Source organism: Canis lupus, chromosome 27 (genome assembly GCF_003254725.2).
Source record: "Canis lupus dingo isolate Sandy chromosome 27, ASM325472v2, whole genome shotgun sequence".
NCBI lineage: Eukaryota > Metazoa > Chordata > Mammalia > Carnivora > Canidae > Canis > Canis lupus.
Window position 1 is genome coordinate 8,400,865 of NC_064269.1, and position 15,154 is coordinate 8,416,018.

Sequence of the window (15,154 nt, forward strand, 5' to 3'; positions counted from 1 at the left end):
TGAACATTCATGTGTGACTTTATGCCTGAAGTTATTTATATGTTATACACTACTCAAACTAATGAATAAAGTATATGAAATTGTGAAATTCATTCATCTGGATTAGAAATTATTGGCATAATGTTAGTTAAAATTGTAAAATTGTAATAGGCAATTTTATTGGACGTAGGGCCACTTGGGTTCTGTACTGGTTTTTCCATTAAATTGTCTGTGACTGAAGTAAAATTATGTAAATTGTTTAGTTTCTTCATTTGATGATGATACTGGTGCCTTACTGAAGATACTGGCAAAGGTTAGATTGCATACCTTTGGCAAATTTGTTAAGGAGATGTCACTTTCATTCTTTATGTATGCTAGACAACTGAGTTGTCTTACTTTTTTTATTTTGAAGTCCTTTACTTTGTACTTAGAATGAACATTAATCTTTGGTTTGGGCTAATAGTTTATAAATGATATAGTTTATAAAAAGTATCCCCTTTTCAGGCATTTCTTAATGGAGTACTGTAAGTACATGCTAGGTCCATTTAATTATGGGTTTATTAACTTTGGAATCAAACAGGCTGTAGTTGGCTACCTGCCAAGTACTGGGCTGTAAGCTAAGAGCCTTTTTCGTAATAGTTTGTGTTGTAGAAAAGATGTTTTAATGAAACATCTTTCAGGATGAGTATTTCATGAAGCATGTTTTAGGATGTGCTGAACTCCAGTAAGACAAGCTTTCAGCTAAGCATAGCAGATTGATAAGCATAGCACCTGTTTAATTCCCTACTCCTTCCCAGGACCCTACTAAAATGACAACAAAAGAATGAAAGAAAAATGTAAAGCCACAAGACCAGAGAACTAGGGAGAAGAGACAGCAGATAAGAGATGTCCACAAAACTTGAAAGTGATTGTGTGAAGTGAATGGTAAATTGTCTTAACAGATAGGGCGTCTGGCCGGCTCAGTTGATATAGCATGTGATTCTTGATCTTGGGGGCATGAGTTCAAGCCCTATGTTGAAGGTACAGTTTTTTTTTTTTTTTAATTGTCTTAGCAGAAAGCTGAACCTTTCATGGGGAAAGTGGAGCTAAGAAGAAATCAGTTAACATACCATAGAATCTTAGTCTGTCTTGGGTCTGAAGTCCTCCATTATCTTTGAAGGCAGGGATATGGGTGGTGCCAAAACCCAGAATTGGTTAAAATGTTTTAAAGAACTTTATCCTGGGGCACCTGGATGACTCAGTGGTTGAGCATCTGCCTTTTGGCTTAGGATGTCATCCTGGGGTCCTGGGATGGAGTTCTGCATCAGGCTCCCCTCTTGGGAGCCTGCTTCTCCATCTGTCTATGTTATGTCTCTGCCTCTGTCTGTGTCTCTCATGAGTAAATAAATAAAATCTTAAAAAAAAAAAAAAAAAGATCTTTATCCTGCAGAGTCTTGGCTGAACAGGGTAGGGGAAGGAGTCTACCCAGGCTGACTGGAGGCTAACTCTCTAGAGTGAGTGGTTAAACCAGATTAAACTCTGGCACAAATGAGTATAGATGAAACAACAGAGTAAAGAGAGGGAAATTAAGTCAAAAAATTAAGGCCTCTAGTTCTCTACCTATAGCACTGGCAGTCTTGTTTATTCCCAGAGTGGGAAATAGGAGGCATCTTCTGGGATACTATCTTGCCTAAGAGAAAAGACTTAAGTTACTGATGTTTGGGAGTCTCCAAATGAAATAGCCAGATCTCTGCTTGATCACCCTGCATTAAAACCTGTTAGTTGAAATGCTCTGACCACCCATTCTCACCATTTTTCAATCAGTATTTTAGTGTCTTACAAATCAAGGATCACCAGATATTTGAGGGAAACCTCCAATATAATAGAGGTCAAAACAGAGACAAAAGGAACCTGAAAGAATAAACCAAGTTCTGGGAAACACAAAACAACTTAAAAGTTAGTATTCTCACAGATAAAAGAAAGGATAGCTCATCATTGAAACAAAGACTAAAAAAGGAAAACTTTTGGAAATCAAAAATGTTATAGTAGAAATTTTAAAAATTCAACAGGCATAGAGGATAAGCTGAAAAATCCGAGAAAGTGAGATGAAAAGTTAATGAGACAATAAACTATTAGTCTGTGAGATTCAGTATCAAATAATAGAATTTTAGAAAGAAGAAAGTCAAAAGGCAGAAACTTATCAAGAAAAGGTACTACAAAGGAAATTTTCCCAGAATAGCAGAGAGGAAAGAACTCATATGCTTCATAAAATTCTAGAACTCTGCAGATAACAAGATCCTAAGAGGTTCCAGAGAGAGAAAACAGACCCATGTATAAAAGAATGTTATCAACAATGGATGCAGCACTGGAGCGATGCCTTGAAAATTCTGGGGAAAATAATTACTAACGTAGGACGTTGTAAACCCTGTTAAACTGTCAGCCAAGTATTAGGGTAGAATAAAGACATTGTCAAACACGTAAGAGCTCAAAAATCAATTATCACACACCCTTTCTCAGTATTCAGCTGGAGGATGTGCATGCTTCACTAAATGAGAAAGTAAATGAAGGAACAATGTGAGATTCAGAAAATGAGTTCTGACCTAGAGAAAAGATAAATGGGATTACTGGGATAATAATGATAGAGGATAGTTGAGAATGACTGCTAAACAGCTTTTAGAGAGTTACCAGTTCAGACTGGAGCAGGACAAAGAAATAGCATTTCCGAGAGAGTAGGAAATAGATTTTGTGGGTGAGTTGATGTGTTTGAGTGTATTAATAGGAGATTTATACTTTTGTTGTAGAGTTAGCTAATATAGAGAAAAAGGAAAAGAGAAAACAGTAGTTAATTAACCCTAGAAAAAGCAAACAGTGTACAAGAAAAATAATCATAAGTTAGTACATGGTTGTGAATAATGTTTATATAGTTATATTAATGTAATATTGCTTATCAAATGTTGATATATCAAAAAGAACATTCAGTGGAAGCAGCTAAGGGAGTGGGTAGGGCAGTAGTGTTTAAAGTCTTATCTTCTGTAGTTAAAAAAAAAAAAAATCACTAGAAAATGTCTGAAACCAAAAAATCAAGGTGGAGTAGCATAGACCTATTATTTAGAAGTAAAGAGGCAAATATTTAGAAGAAATAGGTAAGAGATTTGATGAGTGCTTACAGGGAGTGGGAAATTTCTGTAGTTTTTCTCTATAAATCTAGAAGTCCTGTTTACATTCATTCCTTTAATAAAAAATGAAATGTAAAAAAAAAAAAAAAAAAAAGAAAGGTAAAGGCCTATCATTGCTGTCCAGAGGCAGATAGATTATTAGTAGGGTGGATTTGTGAAATTGTCTCTTGGAGACCACAGTTCAGACAAATCCACCAGTATTGAATATTTTTGAGATTGTTATTGGAGCTGCTCAGTAATTACCTGAGAAATACCCAGATAGGTGAAATACCTTTTGAATTTTCACATGTAGCATTGGCCATAAAACAGTTCTTCACATAGAGCGCATTCTTTTTAATATGTCTTCCTGAGATGGGTTTCCAAGGGGAGTGCTATATAAGCTTTACATACTCAGTAAGTATTAAGTGAATGAAACTTGAGTGAAAACAACTCAGTACCCTTAGGGTATAAAAGACTCCGTATAGCTACAACACAGCAATTCTGTTTAGCTGAAGGAGATAGTTACTTCTAGAATGTGGTTGAGTGCCTATGATTTTTTATTCCTGACTTCTTTACACTCAGTTTTTAAAAATCAGTATCAGGGCACCTGGGTGGCTCAGTCGGTTAAGTGTCTGACTTTGGTTCAGGCCATGATCTCGGGGTCCTGGAATTGAGGCCTCTGTCAGGCTTCTCACTCAGTGGGAAGTCTGCTTTCCCTCTCTATTTGCCCCTCCCCCTGCTTGCCCCCCCTCAAATAAAATCTTCTTATAACAAAAGTATCTTTTAAATAAACATTGAAGAGCAAGAAATTAAATTCCTGGAACTCAGCCAGTACTCCTTTCCCCAATGTTGAAATTACATTTGTTAGAACAGTTCTGGGTGGGACATGTGTGAAGGATGGATAATAGCAGGAAACCAAACAGCTGTTGTATGGTAACGTGAAAGGAAATTAGTATGTTATTAAGTAGAAAGTAGCCTATTACCAACTGGACTAACAGAAGAAACTCCAAATACATATGGTCTTATAGGTAGCAGGAAACAGGCCTCCTCATTAGTGTGATTTATTTTTAACTAAGTCACGAGGCCCTTTGTGAGGCAAGCAAGGCAGAAGGTTGAAAGATCTGTTGTCACTTGCACTGTGTACTTTCTAGGGTTCTGAGGTGAGAGCAGTGACAACAGTACCAACAGCGGTTTATTGCGGACAACAAATGCATTGAGATTACTAATAACATAGGCTTTGTGGTAAAGAAAAACTAGAGCAGTAATTTGTAAAGGTGTTAACACAATTTTAGTGGTTAGCAGAAAGTATCCTTTATCTGGAAGTGTGTATCCATAGAAATAAATTTCCTGATATGACAAGTAAGACCACAAAAAACACAATCATAAGCAGTGCAGCCAAAAACATTGCTATAACAGAAAGCTATTTTAATCAACACTTCTGCTCTTCCTAATTTTAAAGTTTGAGAAGGAAGGAAGGTACTTGACATTGCTGCCAGTAGCTAAATGGTAATTTATGGTTGACAAGGGCTGATGGCCTCAGTTCCTCTGGTCAGCTGCTACTTGAGGTGAATTAGCAATGCCTGTTTTTAGGTTATAGCAGAAAAAGACCTATTCATTGCATTACTGGTATTAAATAATTTGATATCGGGGCACTTGGGTGGCTCAGCAGTTGAGCATCTGCCTTCAGCTCAGGGTGTGATCCCGGGGTCCTGGGATCAAATCCTGCATCGGGCTCCCCGCAGGGAGACTGCCTCTCTCTGTGTGTCTCTCATGAATAAGTAAATAAAATCTTTAAAAAATAATAGTAATTTGATATCTTGCATATATTTCTTGTAACATGGTGGTTTAAGGTTTGCATAGGCTACCAGAAAATGTTGACTAGAATTTGATTATTCATGCTCTGAGCACAGCACTTTACCAGTGCTTCTACCAGTTTTCTGTGTTGTGGCTTTTTAAATTTTCTTTGTATTTCCAGCTTAACAAGATAAAAAAGGCATTTGGAAAAATTATACAAATACAAGTATTATTTTAAACACAGCTTTTCTGCATATTTAACTTTCAGTATCAGTACTGGTTTACAAACTTTTTAATTTTTAATTTTAATTTTAATTTTAATTAATTTTTTTGGAGAGTGACAGAGAGTGAGTGAGTAGGGGTAGGGAGGGGGAGGATCAGAAGGAGAGAGACTCTGAAGCAGGCCCCCATGTCCAGCATGGAGCCCAACAAGGGGTTCTATTCAACTACCCTTAGATCATGACCTGAGCCAAAATCAGGAGTCAGATACTTAACGGACTGAACCACCCAGGCATCCCTTTTTGGTTTTTTGCATGCATGCATTTATTCATTCATTCATTCATTCATTATTTATATTTATTTATATTTATTTATTTATTTGTTTGTTTGTTTGTTTATGAGGGGATCCACTGGTGGGGTATAACCTTTTAAAATAAAAATGGGCACCTGGGTGGCTCAGTCTGTAAGCATTCAACTCTTAGTTTCGGCTTAGGTCATGATCTCAGGATCGTGAGATTGAGCCCAGTTGTAGGGCTCAGTGAGAATTGGCCCTCTCTCTTCCTGTGCCCCTCCCCCTGCACACACTCTCTTTCTCTAAAATAAATAAAATCTTCTTAAAAAAATAAAAAATATTTTAAGACAAGGTAATTGAGTCTTTTTGTGTCTTTATACAGGAAACTCTTCACACAGTGAAATGGAAGGAAAGAAAAATGGAACATTAAAGATAAATAAGGTTTGTTCAAATACAGAAAAGTCTTCTAGATAATAACACTCTATGGTTGTTTAGTACATAACTCCATAACTCATATTTCAAAATATTTAAGTATAACTATTACTTGTCATGGAGGTCTGTTTGCTGTTTCACTAACTTCTTTTTACTTTTCTAGCCTCAAAGAGCAAATCAGTGTACCAGTCAGTGCTTCAGAAATTTTTTCTCCAATATGTTTTCTTCTAGTAATCACACTGGAGAATCTTCTTTTACCTGTAGAACTTACTGGTTAGTATTTTCTACTTTTAATTTTCTACTTTTAATTTATGTCTTTGTACTTGGTGGTTTAATTATTATAATTAACTTTTGGTAAAAATTTAAATTGTCTCAAACATAAAAGCCTACCTTGTTTTTTATTTTTGTTTTAGAAAATAAACTAGTTCTAGTAAAGAGAAACCCTGTTATTTTGTGACACTCTGTAGTGTGTAGTAACTACCTCTGATCTAGTGGGTTTTGTTTCATTAATAAATTGTTCTACACAGGTTTTTTATGTGCTGGAGGGGTAGGCTACTTGTTAAATTGTAATCCAGCCAAAACTTTTAGAGTAGACCCAGTCATCTTTGAATCTATAGTGAGTGACTGGTGTGTGGATACTAAGTAAATATTTGTGGAGTTTGAAGATTAAGTTGGGATTTTAAAGTCACCTAGCTTTGGTTGAACAAGCAAGACAGGTTAAGATTGTGTGATTTAATTTTAGAGCTTGGCTCAAGTTACCAAAGACAACAATTACGTCTTAGTAGCCTTTTGAAAAGCTGAACTATACCCATTTTTGGTTACAGTAACTATAGCTTCCTTTATTTTTTCCTTTTGTCTTACACTTAGTTTCAGAGGGGAAACTTGAAGGTACAGTTTCTGCTGGGACTGCTTGCTGCAGCTTTGATTCATGAGATGGAAAATGGTGTTGCTTTTTTTTCTCTCAGTAATAAGGATATTATTCTGAACTGACTTTTAAAAAATTTTGTCACTTAAGATATAAATTCAAGCATTATTTTAATGAATCATATAAATACGATTTTGATTTGTAATAAAAAACTTTACATTAGGAATGAGTTTATATCAAAAGTATTTAGAAAAAGGTTCATAGTCTTTTAAATGTGATTTACAGTGCTAGGTACAAAAATTTCTGCTATGATAATAACCTACTTGTTCGGCTGAAAAGTTCTTCGAGTTCTGTCTGATAAGGCCTAAATCTGTCTTTTAGTACAGAACTTGGTGAGGTCAGCGAAATGAGTGCCTTGATTAGGCAGAAGAGACAGGAATTGGAACTGTCCTGGTTTCCTCATATGTCACCTGGAGCTGGGAGGTAAAAACGACATTTCTTTTAAAGATGTTATCTATTTATTCATGAGAGACTGAGAGAGAGAGAGAGGCTGAGATGCAGACTCCTCCCACGGGGAGCCCCATGTGGGACTCGATCCCAGGACCCTGGGATCACCCCCTGGGCTGAAGGCAGACGCCCAACCTCTGAGCCACCCAGGTGGCCCCCCCCAATTTTTTTCTTTTCTTAAGATTTTATTTATTTATTCATGATAGTCACAGAGAGAGAGAGAGAGGCAGAGGGAGAAGCAGGCTCCATGCAGGGAGCCCAACGCGGGATTCGATCCTGGGTCTCCAGGATCGCGCCCTGGGCCAAAGGCAGGCGCCAAACCGCTGCGCCACCCAGGGATCCCCCCCCCCCCAAATTTTTTTGTACCAAAGTGTTTACAGGCTAACATGAGCAGAAGATGTCATTAATACCAGAGGTATTTTAATCAATAGTTACATTTTTAAGAAAGTTTTGTGTAAATTAAATTTGGTGTTTCAGTGCCTAAAGAAGATTGCTGTTTAAAGAATCCCTTGAAAAGTACCTTTATGTGTTTAGTAAATGTAGATATACGGGTATTTTAAAAGGGAGAGCACCCAAATGACAAGATTCATTATTAGTAATACCATTCAGCTCTGTTATACTTCTACTGTTTCACCCATTCGAATCTTACCTGTGTGCTGTTAGCTGACGCGCTACTTTTGTCATGACATTTCCCCTCCCCAAAAGATCTCAGTGACTATTTGACCAAGTCTTTGTACTCTAACCCTGGCATTCATGACTTTTTATAATGTAGTCCTTTCTTTCTTAGTTTAAGTTCTAAAACTACTGTCACATTGCTAGAAGTGTATTATATATATACTTAAATCAAGTTCCTACATAAAGATTAAGGTCCTTGCCACTGTCATCCCTGTAACATTTTAATTTTATCTTATATAACGTTGTAATATAGTTCTGCCTAGGGCCTTCACCCTGTAGGAATGAGAGTGGAACATAAATAGAAGTGAAATTAGGAAGTCCAGATACGTATAATATGAAATCTTAGAGTTCTCTGTTTTTGTGTATGTATAAGCTGCACATTGTTTTTGAAGTTTTTCTCTTCCTACTCCGAAACCTCACCTTATATGGGATAAAGTAGTTTTTTTTAGGAGATCTCAATTAAACAAATACAAATCAGAAAGAAAGAAGCTGAGAGTGGATTGGGTTTGAATGCAGAAACTTAACAGGGACACTGGGAGTTTTGAAGAGCCATTGTTTTTAGATTGAGGAACTTTACAATGTAACAGGAAAAGAAATCATGTTTTTTTTTTTAATGTATTTGATGTTTTTGCTTTGGATAAGTGCTTATAAAACAAATTAAGGAAAAACATGATAATCGTGTGTGAATAATATGCTTCAAATTCAAGTGATGTTCTGTTTCCAAGTTTTAAGTTATTTTTTCAAGGACGGATTCTCTTTAACCTTGCTGATTTCTTTAAAACCATGATTTGATTAACCTGGCTAAATTATTTTTTGGTTGCCCAGAAAGGGAGGGGAGGGTGCAAGAGGCATAAAGGCATTTTCTGGTAGGAGGCGGTAGTGATTACACAGGTATAGATATACATCAGTCAAAAGTCATCAAACTGTACACTTTGAAAATCTGTGCATTTTATATACATTTTATTATACAAATTGACTTTAGTATAGAGAAAGCAGAAGCTAAAAAAGTTATTGACAAAGTATTATATTAAATTATTTAAAAGATAAACATGTGAAGTTGCCCTTGATCTCCTTTTGCTATTAATTTTATCAGAACAACATGCTTCTCGGGGTTCTTTGCAGCCAGCTGCTAGCCATCTTTGAATAATGAGTAACCTTGAATTTATATTTTTAGTCTTTTGGCAAAAAATAATTTAAGTACACTGATTTTAAAATTGCTAACCTGACTTGGGAAATTAATAATTTTAAATGTTGGTGTAATTTTTTAAAACCATTTAAACAAAAATGTCTTTATTTTGTTTTGAATTTTCAGAATTGGTTTTATACCCTGGAATATTGAAACACAAGTGCTTCCTCTCATCTCTCCTGTGTTGCCAAGAACTATTTTTCCAACCAGTACCATATCTTTAGAAAATCTTGGTAAAGTTTGTGTAATGCTTTTCTAGTTTTTTAAAAAAAATTTGTTAGTTTCTTTCACTATCCTACAAAGTAAGTGTTAATGACTTAGGAAAGCTTATAAAATGAGGTAAAAATAGTAAATCCTAGATGTTCCTGTAAATATTTGGGCAGTGACTTTTAAATTGTTCTAAGTAGATCTTTTTTACTTTAAGAAATTACATCTTCAAATCTTTGAGGAACTGGTTAGAATTCTCTTCTGTTTAGGACTTTAGTGTCCAAAATGTAGATCTTTAGAAGTTACATCTCCTACTAATTATGAACAAATAGTTTCAATCTATATATTTGTGGATAGCTTGTTTTCTCTTGTTTTTTTGCCTAGTTAATATCAATTCATAAAGCAGTGGTAGTTATCAAGCCAAACATATTTTCTTTGGTTTTTTCCTCCCCTATAGATTGCCCACAGGAATTCAAATCTTATAACTCATTTTGGTAGCATTAAAAGAACCTGAAAAATACATGCTGTTACTTAGATGTTAATAGCTATGCATTTATTCATAACGTGATTCATAAGTATATTTGGTTTCATTCTTAGACATTTATTTTATGCTAACATAACCTGAAGCCAGACTATTCTTATTTATTGAAACATGTATTTACTTTTTACTTTAAAAAAAAAACATATTACTAGGTACCTCTTGCAAGGGATATGCATTAGCACATACTCAAGAAGGAGAGGAGAAGAAGCAAACTTCTGGCACATCAAACACCAGAGGAACAAGACGAAAACCTGCAGCAACAACTCCTACCAGGAGATCGACACGTAACGTGAGAGCTGAAGCAGCCGGTCAGTCTCAGAGGTCCCCAGTATCAAATAATTCTGGGTGTGATGCTCCAGATAACAGCAGTCCATCTGTAAGCATTCCCTCTTCAGCTGCATCAGAAAAGCAAACAAGACAGGCTCCAAAACGGAAGTCTGTAAGAAGAGGAAGGAAACCACCTTTATTGAAAAAGAAACTTCGGAGCTCTATACCTGCCCCTGAAAAATCATCTTCCAGTGATTCAGTAGATGAAGAAACAGCAGAATCTGACACACCACCTGTGATAGAGAAAGAGCACCAATCAGATGTAGAAAGTGGTAACAGTTGTACTGTACAGGCAAGTGTAGAAAATGTGTCTGCTGATAACTTGAAAAGTTGCAATGAACAGGTAGAAGAAAGTGAGGAACATACTGAGAACCATGATCCAGAGGAAGCAGTGGAATCTTCATATTCTGAGTCTCATACCCAAGATCCTCCTGAACTAGTTGAAGAGGAAGAGGAAACTCAAAAAGTTGAGAATACAAGTATAGAGGCTAATGTTTTATGTTTAGTAAGTGAGACTCCTGAAGATATTTCTGGAAAAGGAGGTGATCTATTGGAAAATCAAGACCAAACATCTGGACCTTCAGAATCAGAGGTAAAGGCAGATAAATGCACAGATGATCATTCAAATGATTTTCTTACATGTTCAGGGTCTGAAATTGAATTACATGAACCTGTACCAAGCTTAGGTGAGTTCCCAGAGAATGCAGTCTCTGTGGTTAATGAAGAAAAAGTTATGGAGAATCCTGTAGTAGAAGTTATTGATCATAAAGATTCAATAGTAAAAACAGAACAGCTTGTAGACAGCCCCACATTAGAATCTTCTGAGAGTAAAATTATACAGACAGTGGACAAAAAATCCATAGAGAGTTCAGAGGTTCAATTGCTTGGGCACGTTGAAACTGAAGATGTAGAAATAACTACAGCCTGTGATACTTCAGAGAATGAAAATTTCAATAGTATGCAAGACTCTAGAAGTAATTTATTACAAAATAATCTTAACACAAAATTAGACAAATGTTCAGGAGAAAAGACTGAATCTCCTAATGAACATTCCAGATCTGCAGAATTGCCTCACACACACATTGAACAAATTCAGAAGCATTTTAGTGAGGACAATAATGAAATGATACCGATGGAATGTGATTCGTTTTGCAGTGACCAGAATGAATCTGAAATTGAACCTTCTGTAAATGCTGATACTAAACAATTGAATGAAAATTCTGTGGAGCAGAGTTCTCAAAATAATATGCTGTCTTCTGATCCTGCAAATGAAAAAGTTGAAACTGCATCTCAACCATCTGAAAGCCCAGTAGATGTGATAGAGAAAGCCAAAAAGCCTCGTACCCGAAGATCTAGATTTCACTCCCCATCTACAACTTGGTCTCCCAACAAAGATACTGCACGAGAAAAGAAGCGGTCTCAGTCTCCATCTCCCAAAAGAGAAACTGGAAAAGAAAGTAGGAAGTCTCAATCACCATCTCCCAAGAAAGAATCTTCAAGAGGACGTAGAAAATCTCGTTCTCAGTCCCCGAAACAGGATATCGTAAGAGAAAGGAGACGATCCCAGTCTCGATCTCCAAAAAGAGATAGTATGAGGGAAGGCAAGAGATCTGTATCACTCTCCCCCAAAAGAGACACTTCTAGAGAAAACAGAAGATCTCAGTCAAGAGTGAAAGATTCCTCTCCAAGGGAAAAGTCCAGGTCTCGGAGCAGAGAAAGAGAAAGTGATAGAGATGGGTCAAGGAGAGATCGAGATAGAGAAAGGAGAACCAGAAGATGGTCTAGATCCAGATCTCGTTCTCGGTCACCATCAAGATCTAGAACAAAAATTAAGAGTTCATCATTTGGTAGAAATGACAGAGACACTTATTCTCCTCGGTGGAAGGAAAGATGGGCAAATGATGGTTGGAGATGTCCACGAGGAAATGATCGGTACAGAAAGAATGACCCAGAGAAACAGAATGAAAATACAAGAAAAGAAAAAAATGACATCAGTTCAGATGCTGCTGATGATCCAAATTCTGCCGACAAACATAGAAATGACTGTCCCAGTTGGGTAACAGAAAAAATAAATTCTGGGCCCGATCCAAGGACCAGGAATCCAGAAAAGTTAAAAGATTCTCACTGGGAAGAAAACAGAAATGAAAATTCAGGGAATTCTTGGAATAAAAACTTTGGTTCAGGTTGGATGTCTAACCGTGGTAGAGGTAACCGTGGCAGAGGCACTTACAGAGGTGGTTTTGCCTACACAGATCAAAATGAAAATCGGTGGCAAAACCGAAAACCCCTCTCAGGGAATTCAAATAGTTCAGGGAATGAGTCTTTTAAGTTTGTGGAACAGCAACCCTATAAGCGGAAAAATGAGCAAGAGTTCTCATTTGATACACCGGCAGATAGATCTGGGTGGACATCTGCATCTAGTTGGGCGGTGAGAAAGACTCTACCAGCAGATGTACAAAATTATTATTCACGACGAGGGAGGAATTCTTCGGGTCCACAGTCTGGATGGATGAGACAAGAAGAGGAAACAACTGAACAAGGTAACATATCCTGTTTACTTAATAACAGTTTTATTTGAAGAAAGAGATTTTAAATTTAACATCTTATTTATATGAATTGTAACGATCCCTATTGATAGCTTTATAATGTTAAATCGAATCCCCATTTAACAAGTCCCTTTGCATTTATAGAGAGATATATACACATTCGTATTTACTGCCTTTTTCACCTCTCCCAAACCCTGCCAACGACTTAAATACTGTAAGTACAGTTTGCTACAAATAGAAGAATTCGGGATGTTGTGTAGGATTTAACTTCTATTTCATTTATCTCAGATGTGTGTAGTTGAATTTTTTGATTATTGTTCTATAAATAAGTTACTCTTCTAATAAGGATTTATCTTTCCTTGGCTTTTCTGGTTAAGAACATTGCAAGAAAAAGGCTGTTAAAGATTGAAAAGATGGTTAATCTTCTAATTTAGTAAACTAATTAAATTTTATAGGATTATTTCTTTAGTAAATGTCTTGAGGTACTGATTCTTTGCTAATGTTGACAAATGTTCCTATGTGAACTTATTCTTAAAAATAATTTTGGATGTTTTTTTAAGTTAGAAAGTCAGCCCACATTATTTAGAGATGACAGAATTAAACTAAATTCTGGAAGTTCATTTAGGTGTTCTGAGTCTGTTCATTGTTATTTAATCTTAGTCTATAACCAGTGGTTCTTTGCTGCTGTCCAAAGAAATTTGTAACACAATTTTTTTTCACAAGCCTTTTTTCTTTTGATAGATTCTAACCTAAAAGACCAAACCAACCAACATGGAGATGGTTCTCAGCTACCTATAAATATGATGCAACCACAGATGAATGTAATGCAGCAACAGATGAATGCACAACAACAGCCTATGAATATCTTCCCATATCCAGTGGGTGTTCATGCTCCTTTGATGAACATCCAGCGCAATCCATTTAACATTCATCCTCAGCTACCCTTGCATCTGCACACAGGAGTGCCTCTCATGCAGGTAGCTGCTCCTACCAGTGTATCTCAGGGACTCCCACCACCACCACCCCCTCCCCCACCATCCCAGCAAGTCAGCTACATTGCTTCACAGCCAGATGGAAAGCAATTGCAGGTATGTTTTTTAACAACTAAAGTTTAATCAACATAGCCATTGTAAGCATTTTTTAAACTGTTAGGGACAGATGTGCAAGAAGGGGCTTCTTGGCATCCAGAGACATTTATTTGATTAGGTTTATGATAAACTTTCATGGCCTCCCTTCACTGTCTTCCTTCAACTTCCCACCCCTCAAATAAGAAAATGAATGCATATTTATCAAATCTGACCTACTAGATACTGTGGTTGATGTCCAAACAGGTTTGCTTTTTCAAGTTAAGACTAAATTGGAATCAAGTGATGGGTGCTTTAAAATAATTCTCTAATTTATTGGACTTTTTAGGAGGTGGGAACTTGTGATGAAGCTTATATTGTCTGTTGGGACAAATGCCAGATAAAGCTGTTCATTATCCATTACCATCTGTGTTTCATTTTCACGAGTTTACCATGCTAAAAAGAAAGAAGTGCCTCTGAGGCATATAGAAAATTTGAATAATAGTTTGTAAACACTGTGTTCCTTATAGTTCTGTGCCTACGTTTCATAAATTCTAGCATCCTAAGAGTAGTGTATGGTTGGAAAGTACGGGGAATAGGATTCCAGAATTTGGGACTTCCTACCCCCCCCCCCGCTCAGCTCCCTGCAAGCTGTTTGACTTCACTATCTCCTTTTCTTCTGTCTTTAAAGTGGGGCATGTACTTTAGTTCGTTTTCATAAGGAGCTTTTGAAGAAGGCATTTACTTTTTAAATGCTGTTGTTTTTTGTTGTTTTAGTGTTGTTGGAACATTATAATTCACAAATGTAATTTAAAAGTCACTTGACGGGGGTGGTAGTGAATAGGTGATGGGCACTGGGGGTTATTCTGTATGTTGGTAAATTGAACACCAATAAAAAATAAATTAAAAAAAATTAAAAAAAAATAAAAGTCACTTGACATATTTACATAGGTTTCTGTTTAAGAAACCTCATTTTTCTTCAGAGTCCTTCATTTAAAATTTTTTTTATTTAAATTCAGTTTGCCAACATAGAATATAACACCCAGTGCTCATCTCATCAAGTGCCCTCCTCCGTGTTGGTCACCCAGTTACTCTATCCCCCTGCCCACCTCCCCTTCTGCAACCCTTTGTTTCCCAGAGTTAGGAGTCTCTCATTCTAACTTTTCACCACTCAGTTTCCCACCTTCCCTTATGGTCCCTTTCACTATTTCTTACATTCCACATATGAGTGAAACCATATGATGATTGTCTTTCTCCGATTAACTTATTTCAGCATAATACCCTCCAGTTCCATCCATGTCAGTGTAAATGGTAGGCACTCGTCCTTTCTAATGGCTGCGTAATATCCCATTGTGTATATATATATATACCACATCTTCTTTATCC

At 36.5% G+C, this 15,154-nt stretch overlaps 1 protein-coding gene across 11 annotated transcripts in view; it reads left to right on the forward strand.

The window, feature by feature from the left end:
• Nucleotides 1-15,154, forward strand: part of SCAF11 (SR-related CTD associated factor 11) — a 74,018-nt gene that overhangs the window by 53,604 nt on the left and 5,260 nt on the right. For 10 of the 11 annotated variants that reach the window (XM_025477360.3, XM_025477358.3, XM_049102736.1 and 7 more), the window contains 6 exons: nt 5,801-5,859; nt 6,014-6,123; nt 7,097-7,198; nt 9,210-9,316; nt 9,984-12,698; nt 13,446-13,792. In XM_025477360.3, coding sequence (XP_025333145.1) covers nt 5,801-5,859; nt 6,014-6,123; nt 7,097-7,198; nt 9,210-9,316; nt 9,984-12,698; nt 13,446-13,792 — 3,440 coding nt within the window. Of the gene's footprint in view, nt 1-2,416; nt 2,436-5,800; nt 5,860-6,013; nt 6,124-7,096; nt 7,199-9,209; nt 9,317-9,983; nt 12,699-13,445; nt 13,793-15,154 lie in introns of those variants that run through there. The other variant, XM_049102738.1, reaches the window with a different exon arrangement.